Here is a 14,501-nt window from a genome sequence, read left to right on the forward strand (position 1 = left end):
CACCCGTGGAGCAGTGGCAAGCCTGAAGCGAGTCAGTACGGAAGCCTCGTGGGTGGTCCGAATTTCTTATGTAAATAGCTTCTTCTATATCTTTGACTCGGATGAAGTCGCGGCTCTGGGAGCCGGGTGGCCACGGGTGCCACTACGGGCTGACTGGTATTGCGGCCTGGCACCGGGCGCTCCGACACCGTCTGGAACGGTGGGCACCGTCAACTCGGATGCTGTGTGCACCGAGCGGAGTAGGACCACCTCACAGAGCTAACGTCTCCTCGCGGCTGCCTGTTTTGCGCCCATTTTGGGTGTTGTTTTTGGATGCCGGTTGTTGTCAGGGTAGCGACGATTTAGGCCTAAGGCTTTACGAAGCTGCCTGTCGCACGTGGAGGGACACAACCCGGGGGACCGTGGCGTTGAGGTGTTGCACTTTGCGTCCCTCATTCTAGTTAGCCTCGCATGAATTGAAATTACTCGTTCGACTCAAGAAAGCGAGCTTCGTTCACGTGAACTTAGCATCTGAGTAGCTGCCTGATCTTTTGCTAGCCGAGTTGAACATCGGACCACGTGGGCGATGCGCATGCAGAATTCCTCTCCCTTGCACTACTTTAGTGTCTGCTGAGTGTGTTGAGTTTACGCAGCGTGAATGGAGTCACCCCTGGTTTGCCGTCACCTGCACATCGTCTGCGCTGCTGCCCCGGACTACGATCGAGCCACCCCGGGCGATGGTGATGCTGTGGCCAGTTCGGCGCAGCGACTTCGGCGGCCTCCTGCAACCAGCTCACAACCCTCGGCGGCGAACAAAAGAGCCGGCGGTCACCGACAGCTACGGCGGCTCTTGCCAGCAGGGCGCGTCGGCGCGAGCGACGCTTGCTCGTTCCGACTACTGCGTCGCCGTTTCCGGAGTCCTGGCCTGGAATCGTGCCGTCGAGTCTGCAAAGCTGCTGCTGTGACCGGCGGATGCCAGCGGTGTACCCAGGGACAATGTCGGCTCGCATGTTATGGACAGTGTGTGGACATTTCCTCAGCGCAGCCACTGTTGCATGCACTACCTTGATGTTAGACCGTGTGACATGTTTCGCCGGAATAAGAAGTGATTTAAGGTTGGGGGGATGTGGGGATGCGCGACTCTCGCGCGTCCCCTGATGTTTTTCCCGCATAGCGCATCTCCTGCAGGGCGGCTTCGCCCGCGGCGGTCGGAGTGGTTGAAGCGCAGTGCGAGAGATGGCGCTAGTGTTGCGCAGCTGCTAACGCCGCCGACAGGCGAGGTTACTTGGGCGCCGGAAGACAAGGCGCTTCCTCTTTCCCGGCGGGTCGGCGCACGGCGTGGACGTCCCGTGCGCGAGCGGCGACCCATGCTTCTGCGAGACTGCCTCGCGTGGCCGCCTTCGAACGCGCCACCATTGGCGTGACCCTACACGCGAACGACCAGGCGTTGGGATCCAGCATGGGGCGAACATATTTGCTCGCCATCGGTCGCGGTGAGTCGGACTTCTAGATTTGTCGCGCGCCCATCGGCATGTTTCGGGGATAGCAACTCGGCTAGCAGGCATTGATCTATGAAAGGTGCAATAAATGCCCTTGTGATTGTTTGCACTACTGTGTTGTCGTTCCTTTGTCCCAAGAGTGCGGAGGAGAACCCCGTATCTCCCACACATGTTTACGTACTCAATTGACCAGCATAACATACAGAAAGTAGATAAATGCAAATACCTCGGTATTATTTTAAATAACAAACCTACCTGGTCATCACATATATCGGCTATTAGTACTTCAGCGCAATGAAAATTATGGTTTCTCAAAAGAAACTTAAAAGTGCACTTCCTAACGGTAAACTTATAGCATATAGCACATGCGTTAGAGCTACACTCGAATATGCTTCCACTGTATAGGACCCCCCTAACAAAAGTTATATTCTAGAGCTACAGCATGTGCAAAGAAAAGCAGTGCACTTCGTATTCAAAAAGTACAAAATGACTGACTCACCCTCCTTACTTATGCAGCAACATAACATCCCATCTTTACAATCCTTCAGAAAAGTCAATAGGCTGGTTTTTCTTTATAACTGTCTTGCAGAAAACATAAAAGTAAATATACCAAAATTGCGTGCATTCCCACTCATCTAGGAAAACTAGACACACCCATAGCAGGACACCTGCCCCAATTTTCACAAGGACAAATTCATACAAATACATATTTTTAATAAAACAGTGTCGGACTAGTATGCTCTACCCCCCACTGTTTTTTATTCAAATGATGTTGCACGTGACATAGAGCATGAACTTTATTTTAAAATCAATAACACTCAAGTCTGGCGTCCTTTTAGTGGGTCTGGACCTGCCGCGGACACGGTTCCAAGACCTTGTCTCGAAGTGGCTTCCTCGGCTCGCTGGACAGCCCAGTGTTGTGCTGTCAGGTTCAAGCTGAGCAGTGCGGTCTTCCAGCGCGAGCGGAGGCTGGCGGTGGAAGCGACCGAGAGGTCGGCACTGCCTGACTTGTTCGTTAATTCCTGACACTTCCATAACATGTGATTAAGTGTGGCAAACTCGCCACACGATGTGCATCTGTTTTTAGTGTACATGTCTGGATACATGGCGTGCATGAGTCTAGGGTTTCTGTAAGAATCCGTTTGTAATTGTCTGAAGTGTACTGCTTGCGCCCTGTCTAACCTAACGTGAGGGACGCGTCTTTGTAACTGGTAGTGTGTCGTCATGTCGTGGAACCTGGTCATATGATCTTCCCACGCCCAGACGTTTGCAGTACCCCGCGGGGGCTCTTACTCCGATGATGCTCGGTGAGTGAGGCCTCGAGCAACGCGGTGAGCCGCTTCATTGGGGGTGCTCAATTCAGTGTGTGCCGGGATCCATAGCAAATGCCTTCGGTTATCGAAGTCGGCCTCTCCCTGGTGTATGTGATACGCCTCTTGCAAGATGCACCCATTTGCAAAATTGCGAATAGCCATTTGTGAATTGCCATTCACATATCAGTGCAGCTTACATCTTGCAAGTTCATGACCATTTGCTGAATTTCAGGTCACACATCTCGTTCTTTTAGTAGTACATAGTAATTTTATTTCTTACATGCACATACAGTTGGAACTCGTTTGTAATGAACTCAATGGTTCCAGAAAAAGTTCCAGTTGAGTCAGTAGTTCGTTTACATGGACTTGCCCTTCAAAATGCACAAAAGTTAACGACGGAGTAGCTGGCACCAGCAACTACGATTCTAGATCACTTGGGTCCGACAATCAGATTATTTTCGGTACCTCAATTTTTGTTCACAGCACTTTCCTGCATAAGTTTCTGTTAAAAACCTTGTCTCAAGAACAAAATGCAGCATCGTAGATTTTTTAAAACAGCGCCTGGCTGGTTCCAATCACTTGCTATTTCGAAACTGCGAGCACATCCGCTGCCATTTTTTTATTCGAGAGCTTGTGATATATTTTACTATTGGCAGGACACGAGTGGATTCTCAAAAGCAAAGCGCTCTAGTTTGAAGCAGAGACTACTATGGCATTTTGCAAAGCTCTTGCCATTGCGGCAGCAGCATCAGCCACATGCACACCGAGAGCCGCGAAGTTACATTTTCTATGTCGCTTTGGCCGAAAAAGTGTGAAGTTCGAAAAGTAGAACACTGCTGCAAACTGTTATCGTCAAAAACACGATTGAAGCGTCAGCAAACCGTAACTGCCAAGTGTTTGCAGCTCTGCAAAGGCAGTGACGCCGTTCAGTTGTGCGGCTGTGCACCCTCCTTGTACTGGGAGCAATAAAGAATGCAGTGGAATGTGATCATTTTATAACCAATAGATTGTTACATCTGGGATTGTTCATAAGTAGGTTTGAGTGCATAAACAAAAAAGGGGGACATAAGCAAAAGTTACTTCTTGCATTTCACATGTGCTGCATGAATAGTTTGCAATAGGCATAATTTCTTGCAGGTAATCCCGTGTAACATATTGTTGGACAAAGATGAACGATAACAAAGTGACACTAGATGGTCATAATAAGAAAGAAAGAAAGAAAAAGAAAAACGGCTAATAACTAGACAGTTTCTATACAGTATTAGCAAAAAACAATGCATTTGTGCTTAAGCATAAGAAGAATAGTGTATGCTAAATATAAATTTTAGGCAACGTTGGCAAGCAAAATGAAAATTTGTCATCCATTTAACTTGTATTATGAAGTTACAAAGGAAACCAATCAAGTCTCCTTTGTAGCTTTGTGCTACAGTTGGGTAGATGGCAATTTTTCCATTTCTGAGCCTAGCATCACCTTGCAGGATTCCGCAGGACTGATTTTTCATGCTACATTGGGTAGTTTTCATAAGTATAATTTGTTTCTCCAACAAAATTTGTTTAGCCTCATTTCTAAAAGCTTCTCAACGAATACCAAATTCTAAGTGATCCTGATGTATCTTTTTTGCACATGTAAAGTTTGTCCTGAAGGCATTGCCACACCAGAGGAAAAACACTGACAGTGAGCTCGTGGTAGCTAGATGCATGCTTAAAAAAAGGTAAGGCAAGCAGCAAAATTTACTTTCCATTGAGATAATGGGTCTTGGAGACATTTCTTCTGGCATTTCATGTGCTGCCGATCGAGGAGGCCACTCAGAAGCAGTCGACTCACTCACATAATCTGGTGGCGTGAGCAATTCTTGGCCCAGCCAAAAATCCGTGCACGGCAGTGACTTCATTGGAGAGTGAGGCCATCCCATGATTGTCTTGGCCACTACGAGTACATGACTATGACTACATTGGTGAGTTATAGTGCAAGTGGCTTGACATGCGCTTTTCTCTGCTGAAGTGGACGTATCTTTTTGCAGCTCTTTTGGTGCTTTAAAATAATACCGTTCCCTCACTTTCAACATTTGATGCCTAAAGAAGAGAAGACACATGTGTAAACAGGCAACGCTCCCCTGACAGGTTTCATAACAGTGCAGCATTTACTTCTAAAGCACAATCAGTTTTCTATTGTACAATGAATATTTTTCTAGTAGCCTTTGAACATTTCAAATTGTCAAGTGTGCACAATGAAACCTAAAATTGGAACAAAAGTATCTTAAATTTTACCCCCGCAGGCATAGCATAGGTTAAATCATGGGAAGCAGGCTACGTACGTCGCTCAGGGAGCCAGACATGCCCTGCTGAACCACGATCATCCTCAATCTCCAAAGAGTAATAAAAGTTATGCGAAGTTACTTGTTCCACATTTGTGCTTTTAATAGGCAAAGTTTTATGATGTGCAATGTCATAACAGAAACTTGCTAATGTTATTAATACTAAGAAGTGAGCATTGTTTAAAATAATGATGAAAATAACTGTTCATTATTAAAAAACAATCCAATATTCAATTTGCATCTGGCACCATTCAATACCTATTCAATTTGACCTCAAGAATTACTATTTGCATGCTTCTAATAAATATCAAATCCTGTAGCACTACTACAAAACACATACTGTGGTATGTATCCAGAAAACGATGGTTCATAAATTTTGCTACGTTTTCCCTGTGTGGCACCACATTTCCCTTGCACACAAATCTGCTCTTCCTTTCCAGTATGGATTGTTTAACGCCAAAACATATCACACACACGGAATGTTACAGATGACCCTCACTCATAGATGAGCCTGGCAATACAAGTGTCACCTATGCAGACAAAGGCTGCACCGAGCAAGAGACAAAAGACTCACCCCGCAGGTGTGCTCCCTAGCGTGCCTTCATCAAAGAGCCGGGTGTCCTCGGTTACTGCCACAGTGGACCTAGATGTGCAAAGTACAAAGTCAGCAGTGCTACTCGGCTCAGCCTTGAACAGTGGGCCTCAGCATGTCACACCATGCAAAGAGGTTGGCGCTGTATATTTCCCCCTCTGCTGCTTTAGTGTCCAAGTGCATCTTGGCTCGCTTAGGACAGAAAGTTAGTACAAGACGCAAGTTCCATAGCAGCCTCTTTCATGGACGGAGCACTAGGCTTCACTGTTCCACATTTCCCAGTCAGAATTTACACAGCTTGCATTATTCTGAGTGAAGGGTTCAGTACTGAGGACTTTGATTAGCAGCAACGACTACAAAGTCTCAAACATATGGGGTGAAACCTAGAGCGTGCCTAATTTCTCAGCTATTGTTGCTTATTATCATTCTTGCTCTTGCACAATGCAATTCATTTACTTTACCATTCAGTTTCTATTTTGTGCCGGTTCATGTCATCATTGATTAAACCAAATGCACTTGATACAGAACAAAATAAATGAAATGCTAGTTTGATGTTCATAAGTAAAAAAAAAAAAAGTGGGTCAGAGACATCAGCAAACGAAGCAGAACATGCACTTGTGAAGCGGGGCACAACACACCAAGTGGTGGAATCTCGACCTCTGTAAACACTGTGGGGTTGCGCGACCCTCGCGCCTCCCCTGATGTTTTTCCCGCATAGCGCGTCTCCTGTAGTGCGGCTTCGCCGCACACGCGGCGGTCCGAGTGGTACAGGCGCAGTCCGAGAGATGGCGCTAGTGTTGCGCGGCTGCGGGGTTACCCTCGGCGGGAGAGACAAGGCGCGCTCTCTTGGGTTGGAGACAGCAAGCAGCACGGACGTGCCGTGCCGCGGGTGGAGGGACCCTTTTGCCCGGCGGGTCGGGCGCACGGGTGGACGTCCCACGCGCGCGCGGCGACCCATGCTTCTGCGAGACCGCCTCGCGTGGCGGCCTTCGAGCGCGCCTCCGTTGGCGTGACCGAACACGCGAACGACCAGGCGCTGGGATCCAGCATGGGGCGAACATATTCGCTCGCTCGCGGTGAGTCGGACTTCTAGATTTGTCGCACGCCCATCGGCATGTTTTGTGGATAGCCACTCGGCTAGCAGCCATTGATCTATGAAAGGTGCAATAAATGCCCTTGTGATTGTTTGCACTACTGTGTTGTCGTTCCTTTGTCCCAAGAGTACGGAGGAGAACCACGTATCTCCCACATCTGGCTGCCCAACGTGGACCTCTTGGGGCATCGGACGATAATTTTAAGTGTTGCTTCGTTCGAGACCTTTGTTCGAACCGAAGCGTAGGCCTAGCGTGGATTTTGATCGCTAGCGTCGGCGGCGTGCTTTCTTGAGCGAGGCGGCGGTGGCCGTAGTGTGTTTGAACATGTCAACATGCTAAGCCTTTTCGCAAGTGTTTTTTTCTTAATGACATTCGTCAGTACGAGAGCCACGTGGTCTGCATCCTTGGAGAGCGAGGCTGAGTGCCCGCGGAGCAGTGGCAAGCCTGAAGCGAGTGAGTACGGAAGCCTCGTGGGTGGTCCGAATTTCTTATGTAAATAGCTTCTTCTATCTCTTTGACTCGGATGAAGTCGCGGCTCTGGGAGCCGGGTGGCCGCGGGCCACGGGTGCCACGACGGGCTGACTGGTATTGCGGCCTGGCACCGGGCGCTCCGACACCGTCTGGGACGGTGGGCGCCGTCAACTCGGATGCTGTGTGCACCGAGCGGAGTAGGACCACCTAATAGAGCTGACGTCTCCTCGCGGCTGCCTGTTTTGCGCCCATTTTGGGTGTTGTTTTTGGATGCCGGTTGTTGTCAGAGTAGCGACGCTTTAGGCCTAAGGCTTTACGAAGCTGCCTGTCGCACGTGGAGGGACACAACCTGGTGGACCGTGGCGTTGAGGCGTTGCAATTTGCTCCCCTCATTCTATTCAGCCTCGCACGAATTGAAATTACTCGTTCGACTCAAGAAAGCGAGCTTCGTTCACGTGAACTTAGCATCTGAGTAGCTGCCCGATCTTTTACTAGCCGAGTTGAACATCGTACCACGTGGGCGATGCGCATGCAGAATTCCTCTCCCTTGCACTACTGTAGTGTTTGCCGAGTGTGTTGAGTCTACGCAGCGTCATTGGAGTCACCCCGGGCGATGGTGATGCTGTGGCCAGTTCGGCGCAGCGACTTCGGCGGCCTCCTGCATCCAGCTCACAACCCTCGGCGGCGGACAAAGGAGCCAGCGGTCACCGACAGCTACGGCGGCTCTTGCCAGCAGGGCGCGTCGGCGCGAGCGACGCTGGCTCGTACCGACTACTGCGTCGTCGTCTCCGGAGTCCTGGCCTGGAATGATGCCGTCGAGTCTGCAAAGCTGCTGCTGTGATCGGCGGACGCCAGCGGTGTACCCCAAGGACAGTCGGCTCGCATGTTACGGACAGCGTGTGGACATTTCCCCGGCGCGGCCACTGTTGCATGTACCACCTTGTTCGCGAAGCACGTGTTGATGTTAGACCGTGTCACATGTTTCGCCGGAATAAGAAGTGATTTAAGGTTGGGGGGATGTGGGGTTGCGCGACCCTCGCGCCTCCCCTGATGTTTTTCCCGCATAGCGCGTCTCGTGTAGTGCGGCTTCGCCGCACACGCGGCGGTCCGAGTGGTACAGGCGCAGTCCGAGAGATGGCGCTAGTGTTGCGCGGCTGCGGGGTTACCCTCGGCGGGAGAGACAAGGCGCGCTCTCTTGGGTTGGAGACAGCAAGCAGCACGGACGTGCCGTGCCGCGGGTGGAGGGACCCTTTTGCCCGGCGGGTCGGGCGCACGGGTGGACGTCCCACGCGCGCGCGGCGACCCATGCTTCTGCGAGACCGCCTCGCGTGGCGGCCTTCGAGCGCGCCTCCGTTGGCGTGACCGAACACGCGAACGACCAGGCGTTGGGATCCAGCATGGGGCGAACATATTCGCTCGCTCGCGGTGAGTCGGACTTCTAGATTTGTCGCGCGCCCATCGGCATGTTTTGTGGATAGCCACTCGGCTAGCAGCCATTGATCTATGAAAGGTGCAATAAATGCCCTTGTGATTGTTTGCACTACTGTGTTGTCGTTCCTTTGTCCCAAGAGTACGGAGGAGAACCACGTATCTCCCACAACACACAAAGGCAAAGGTGCAGTGCAAACCGCAACCTGTCACTTTTTCAGCTCGCACTTTACAGAAGAAGCTAGTTAATTTTGCCGCCTAGTATTTCATGCACATACTACACACATGAAGTGGTCACATCAAACATACAAAAATGTATGGCTTACACTCATAATCCTAACAATTGGTTAATTCGACATTGCATAACCTTGTGAATGCCATGTGTGCTGTTTTGGTACTGAGAGCTTGGCATGTGTGCAAAAAGTTTCACACTAGAACACTGAAGTCAGCAAGCCAGTGATGCTGCCACATCGCCTCCCCCTCCAACATTGTCAACACAATCAAGTCAATCAAATCCAAAGCATTTTGGCATGCAGATCACAGATTTGCAGCATTTTTAAAAGTACACTAAAGGCAAGTATTAAGTCAAGCTATAGTGATAGATTAGTGCTCGAGAACCTCTAAGCTGTCAATATATTACGCTTGCCATCAGTTCATCTGTACAAAATGTTTTTTGATAATTTAATGTGTTTCTTTGCTGACCCCATGAAATATAAACTAATGAATCTTTATCTGTACAAAGTTACAAACTTGGACAACACTACAGAAGCTATGAAAGCAGTGTGGTCAAAGAAATCTAGTTAAGTGGCTTTTAAGCTCTGACATCATCTAGTGAATAACTTCTTCATATGACGGGGCTGCAGGGCATGGAGCCCATGTGGAGTCAAATCCAACATCCATAAGTGTACCGTATTTACTCTATTCTAACGCACCCTCGACTGTAATAGGCACCCGTTTGCCGACCTAAAAGAAGAAAATTCCTTTACAGTACCGCGCACCACGTTGTTTCATCCACAAATGCAACTTTCTTTAGTTTGGAAAACAAATATTTACTCCCAATGCACTAAAGTTGCACTCAATAAAAAAAATGTTGCAGTTTCGCCCAAAAGGCGAAGCATTGACTGCGATAGCAAATTAGTTTGCTATACGAAGTAAGGGTCATAGTTTTATCAGCCGTATGAACTTAGAAACATTCGCTAACTAACTAATTTAACAAGCATGGTGTCACACACGCACAAGCAAACATGAAAACGTCTCACTTGATGACCGCAGAAACTCGCCATCAAAACGGTGGAGTTAGGAAGTGCAGTAGCAAGAGTGAGCGAATTGAACTTTGTGCTGCCTCTCACTTCAACGTGAACTAAGCGATGAGAAAACAGCGCGGTACGCTTAGACTCTATCCCAATCACAGATTGCTTTCAAGATAAGGGCCACACAGTACACAGCAGCCATGGGAGTAAAATGCCTCTCCTTCTGCTTGCGCCAGTCCCACACGCAAGTTGTGGGAACTCTGAACGCCCATCATGCGATCCCATTTCCATCCTTCTCCGCACATGTGATCCCTTTCCTTTTAATTGCGTCATCACGATGAACTCGGTGTGCCTTTGCAGTCAGCAGTTCGTTGCTGATAGAGCTAGGCTTGAAGCGCGTACGAGGCAGCCATTTTGAAATGCCGATGGCGATATGGTAACAAAGATTGAGCGTTGTACTCGATTCTAAAATGCACACAATTTTTAGAAACTCTGAATGCTCGTCATGCAATCGAATTTCCGTCCGTCTTCGCACATGTGATCCCTTTCCTTTCAATTGCGTCATCATGATGAACTCTGTGTGCCTTCGCAGTCAGCAGTTCCATGCTGATAGAGCTAGGCTGCAAGTGTGTATGAGGCAGCCATTTTGAAATGCCGATGGCGATATGGTAATGCAGATTGAGGGTCATTCTGGATTCTAACATGCACAGAATTTTTTGACCCATTGTATCGAAAAGGAAGTGCATGTTAGATTCGAGTAAATACAGTATGTCTTATTGCTTCCAGTATGTGGCCCACTACATTTTTGTTGTGAATGCAGGCAGCACACTGAAGGAGAGGCTGTGAAAGGAGAGCCTTGTCACTCTACTCATTAGGTGGTGAAAAGGTTCAAAAATGAAGTGCCTGCTATGTACGAATTTCTTTCACAAGGTGCAATTATGTAGTCCATGTGAAGCCAAATGACATAATGCATTTGACTGTGAATGCCGGCAGTACCAACCAGTGACACCAGCATCTGCAAGTCGAGGCCAAATGGTTCGCTCACCTGCGGCCTGAGGTGAGTGTGTCCAGCAGTTGGGCCACCAGCTGCTCTCGGCTTGCCTGGTCACTCAGCTCGTACAGCAGGCTCAGGCACTTGGAGGCTACACTCTGTGTGAGGTCTGCACGCGAGGCGCACTCAGTGCCGTCACTTCTCTCAAAACAAAAGGCAAAAGACAACCATGGCAAACATCATAAATTAACATAGTACTTCAGAAATGAACAACATTATGACTGCCAGATGGCTTGTTTAGGATAACCATCAATATGGACTTCCTTTAGCATCTCACTACAGAGCCACAGAATATACTTTGTGCCTGAAACTGTTATCCTTTTTTCACTCCATAGTGTCACCTTGTAGTGACGGTAAAGAATGAGAAACACTGCCAAAAGAGTGAGTTAAGGATCTAATGCTTTATTGGGCAAACTAGTGACCAGAAGGACAATCACCACTCAAAATGACGACAGATGCAAGAACTGTTGTCGGTGGTCAAATTTGCTCTCATGGATCAAACACGTTCATTATTTAACATGTTCAAGCATACATTCCAGAGTGATTTCTGGTGCTCATGTACATTTGATAATGTAGAAGAAGAGTAGTTGATCTGATCTGAACAATCTGATCAGACGACACATCGCCTTTGCTATATAATTGGGGACAAGATTCAAGAAATTTTGGACACACTTGGTGTCTGATGTGTGGAACAACAACTTCATAACAGTGATACTTTCATGCCACATATAAAACATGTGCAAGTATATTTTCAAATGATGAATTGTACGTGGATTTGGCTAGACTTTGTCACTCTACTTATCTGACCCCTTGAGGCTCCCTTCAGTGTACTCTTCTGAACTATTAAAGAACTTCTTTGTTGTACTAATTTAAACCATTAACCCTTTCGCTGTCGGACCTTTCTGGCCGTGACGCACCCCCAGTGTCGGCTTGGTTTCAGGGAACGAGCATAACAGTGAATGAACATAGCAATTTATTTTTTATTATGATTGGTATACAAATAACATAGTCAATGCAATATGCACATTTCAGTGTTCTGCAGCTGTTTTTAGTAAACATCATCATCATCATCAGCCTGACTAACATCCGTTCAACATCCGAATCTGACGATGCGGAACTCATCTCTTCCTCGCATGAGACGCTGTCCGAGTCCAAATCCGAGCTCTGCTCGTATTCTGAATCAGAAGAGCCACCGCTCCAATGAGCAGACGAAGGTCCCACACGCCTCAGCTATCCGAAAGTAACCGTGCGCAGGAAGGATGCGCTTTCAGTCGCCAGCACAACGGAGAAAAATGGGACGTTGTGTGATCAAGAAGACAGAGGGAGATGGAGAAAGGCTAAAACAAAGTTCGAAGGGCTTTACGTTTACTGCTGCAAGTCGGAAGCGACGGTGCGGCGAGAGAGCGAAAGCAGCAATGGAGTCACTCTTTTCGGAGAGGCAACGGCACGTGCGCCTGAACTTGACGCGCTGTAGCAAACATACCAACAGAAGAAAAATAAAAACCTTCAAACCAGCGGAGATGGCAGAACAACCCTTGAACCCATAACTACACGCACGCGACGCATGATCCAGCGAACGCGGAGCCACCGCGCCACTCAGCGAAGAGAAAGGGGGGAGTGGCAGTCGCACCGTACTCTTCAATACGTGTACTCCACAGGTCAGGGCGAAAATACAAACTTGTAGAAAGAGTCAACAGACGGCGTGGCCAGTTTAGGAGCGCCAGCTTTGCACTCAGGCGCGAAATTTTGAACGCACGATAGAGAACGTACCGGTACATCAGTGACACTGTGGGGGGGAAGCGCGATGACGTACCGGTACGTCCGTGACAGCGAAAGGGTTAAACACGCTCTTCATTAAACTAATTTGAACCCCTGAAGTACTTCAGCAATGCAGTCAATTCAAACACTCTAGTCCCTTTTTAGTACACTCATTTGAACAATCCAAAGCTGGGTTTGTGGGGATGCGTGACTCTCACGCGTCCCCTGATATCTTGTTTTCCCGCATAGCTCCCGTCTCCTGCAGTGCGGCTTCGCCACGTGGCCTGGCGCCCACGGCGGTCGTAGTGGTTGAAGCGCAGTGCGAGAGATGGCGCGAGTGTTGAGCTGCTAATGCCGCCTCACAGCGGGGTTACTTGGGTGCGGGAAAGATAAGGCGCTTCCTCTTTGGTTCGGGACAGCAAGCAGCGTGGACGTGCCGCACGTGCGCCGATCCATGCTTCTGCGAGACCGTCTCGTGAGGCCTCGTGCGAAAGAGCCACCGTTCGCGTGACCGTACACGCAAACAACCAGGCGTTGGGATCCAGCAAGGGGCGAACATATTCGCTCGCTATCCGGTCGTGGTGAGTCGGACTTCCGCGATTTGTCGCGCGCCCATCGGCATATGTTTTGTCGATAGCAACTCGGCTAGCAAGCATTGATCTATGAAAGGTGCAATAAATGCCCTTGTGATTGTTTGCACTACTGTGTTGTCGTTCATTTGTCCCAAGAGCACGGATGAGAATCCCACAGGATCACTGTAACTAATTAAAAACTTAAGGCCCTTCTGACTCAAATTCACTAAGGCAACTCAAGGCCCACCTCAGCATACTCACTTGAACCACTCAAGGGATTCTTTAGGGTAATTATTTCGACAACGCGAGTCCCTCTTTCCTGCACTCATTTGAACCGCACAAGGCCCTGTTTAGTGTATTTATTCATCTCACTCAAGGGCCCTTCCTTGCACTCACTTGAACCACTTGAGGCCTTCTTATGCATACTTTCCTTTACAGTAAAGACTGTAGAACACATTGTATAACTGCATGCATCCGTGACAAGTCCCGCAGGACCATCCTACTCACCACTGCGGTCGGCCAGCAGGTTGAGCAAGGCTGCCTGGATGTGCTGCAGCTGTGACAACACCGGATCCTGCTGGCTGCAACGCTTCAGCAGGCCCAGGGTCCACACGCATGCCGCCTGCACACGCCACAGCACAGCTGGTGTGTGACACAGCGTTTGGGAAACAGCAACACTGGTGGCATACTAAGGCAATGCAGCAGGCAAAGATGCAGAAAAGGAAGCGATGCAGGGGCTGATTGGCACACAAAGGAGTTGATTCTGCACTCGACAAAATTAGTCTCTAAAAATTGCAAGTCTTTTCTCCCACATAATGATCGCACCTGCAACTCAACACAGCGAGGGGAGTCCCGGTTTTGATTTCCAGGGGTGATGATGATGACGATTAGCCACCATGAATTGCATGTTTCCTAGCACTAATTAGCCCCGTTTGCAGAAAAATGGTACTCCTCCACATTTTCTTTTTGTTCGATCAGGCCATTGGTTGTGTTGACACGTGCCTGAAGTCATTGGATTGCAGGCATGTGTTGCAATAGGGCAGTATGCAAGCTGCACCACCAACTTCAAGCTCATAGCTGTTAAGTATGCTTTGGACAATAGCAACCAGACGTCGAGAAAGGATTTCAGCATCGAAGTATGCATCCACTATCGGACAGTGCAGCACAAGAAGCTGAAGG

At 48.8% G+C, this 14,501-nt stretch overlaps 1 protein-coding gene across 2 annotated transcripts in view; it reads right to left on the reverse strand.

Moving 5' to 3' along the window:
• Nucleotides 1-14,501, reverse strand: part of LOC126539960 (proteasome adapter and scaffold protein ECM29) — a 467,228-nt gene that overhangs the window by 200,001 nt on the left and 252,726 nt on the right. For both annotated transcript variants that reach the window (XM_050186788.2, XM_050186787.2), the window contains exons 22-24: nucleotides 13,830-13,944; nucleotides 10,987-11,101; nucleotides 5,681-5,749 (exon numbers count right to left, since the gene is read on the reverse strand). In XM_050186788.2, the coding sequence (XP_050042745.1) occupies nucleotides 5,681-5,749; nucleotides 10,987-11,101; nucleotides 13,830-13,944 (299 nt within the window). The remainder of the gene's footprint in view (nucleotides 1-5,680; nucleotides 5,750-10,986; nucleotides 11,102-13,829; nucleotides 13,945-14,501) is intronic.

The sequence above is a fragment of the Dermacentor andersoni genome, chromosome 2 (genome assembly GCF_023375885.2).
Source record: "Dermacentor andersoni chromosome 2, qqDerAnde1_hic_scaffold, whole genome shotgun sequence".
In the NCBI taxonomy this organism is placed as follows: domain Eukaryota; kingdom Metazoa; phylum Arthropoda; class Arachnida; order Ixodida; family Ixodidae; genus Dermacentor; species Dermacentor andersoni.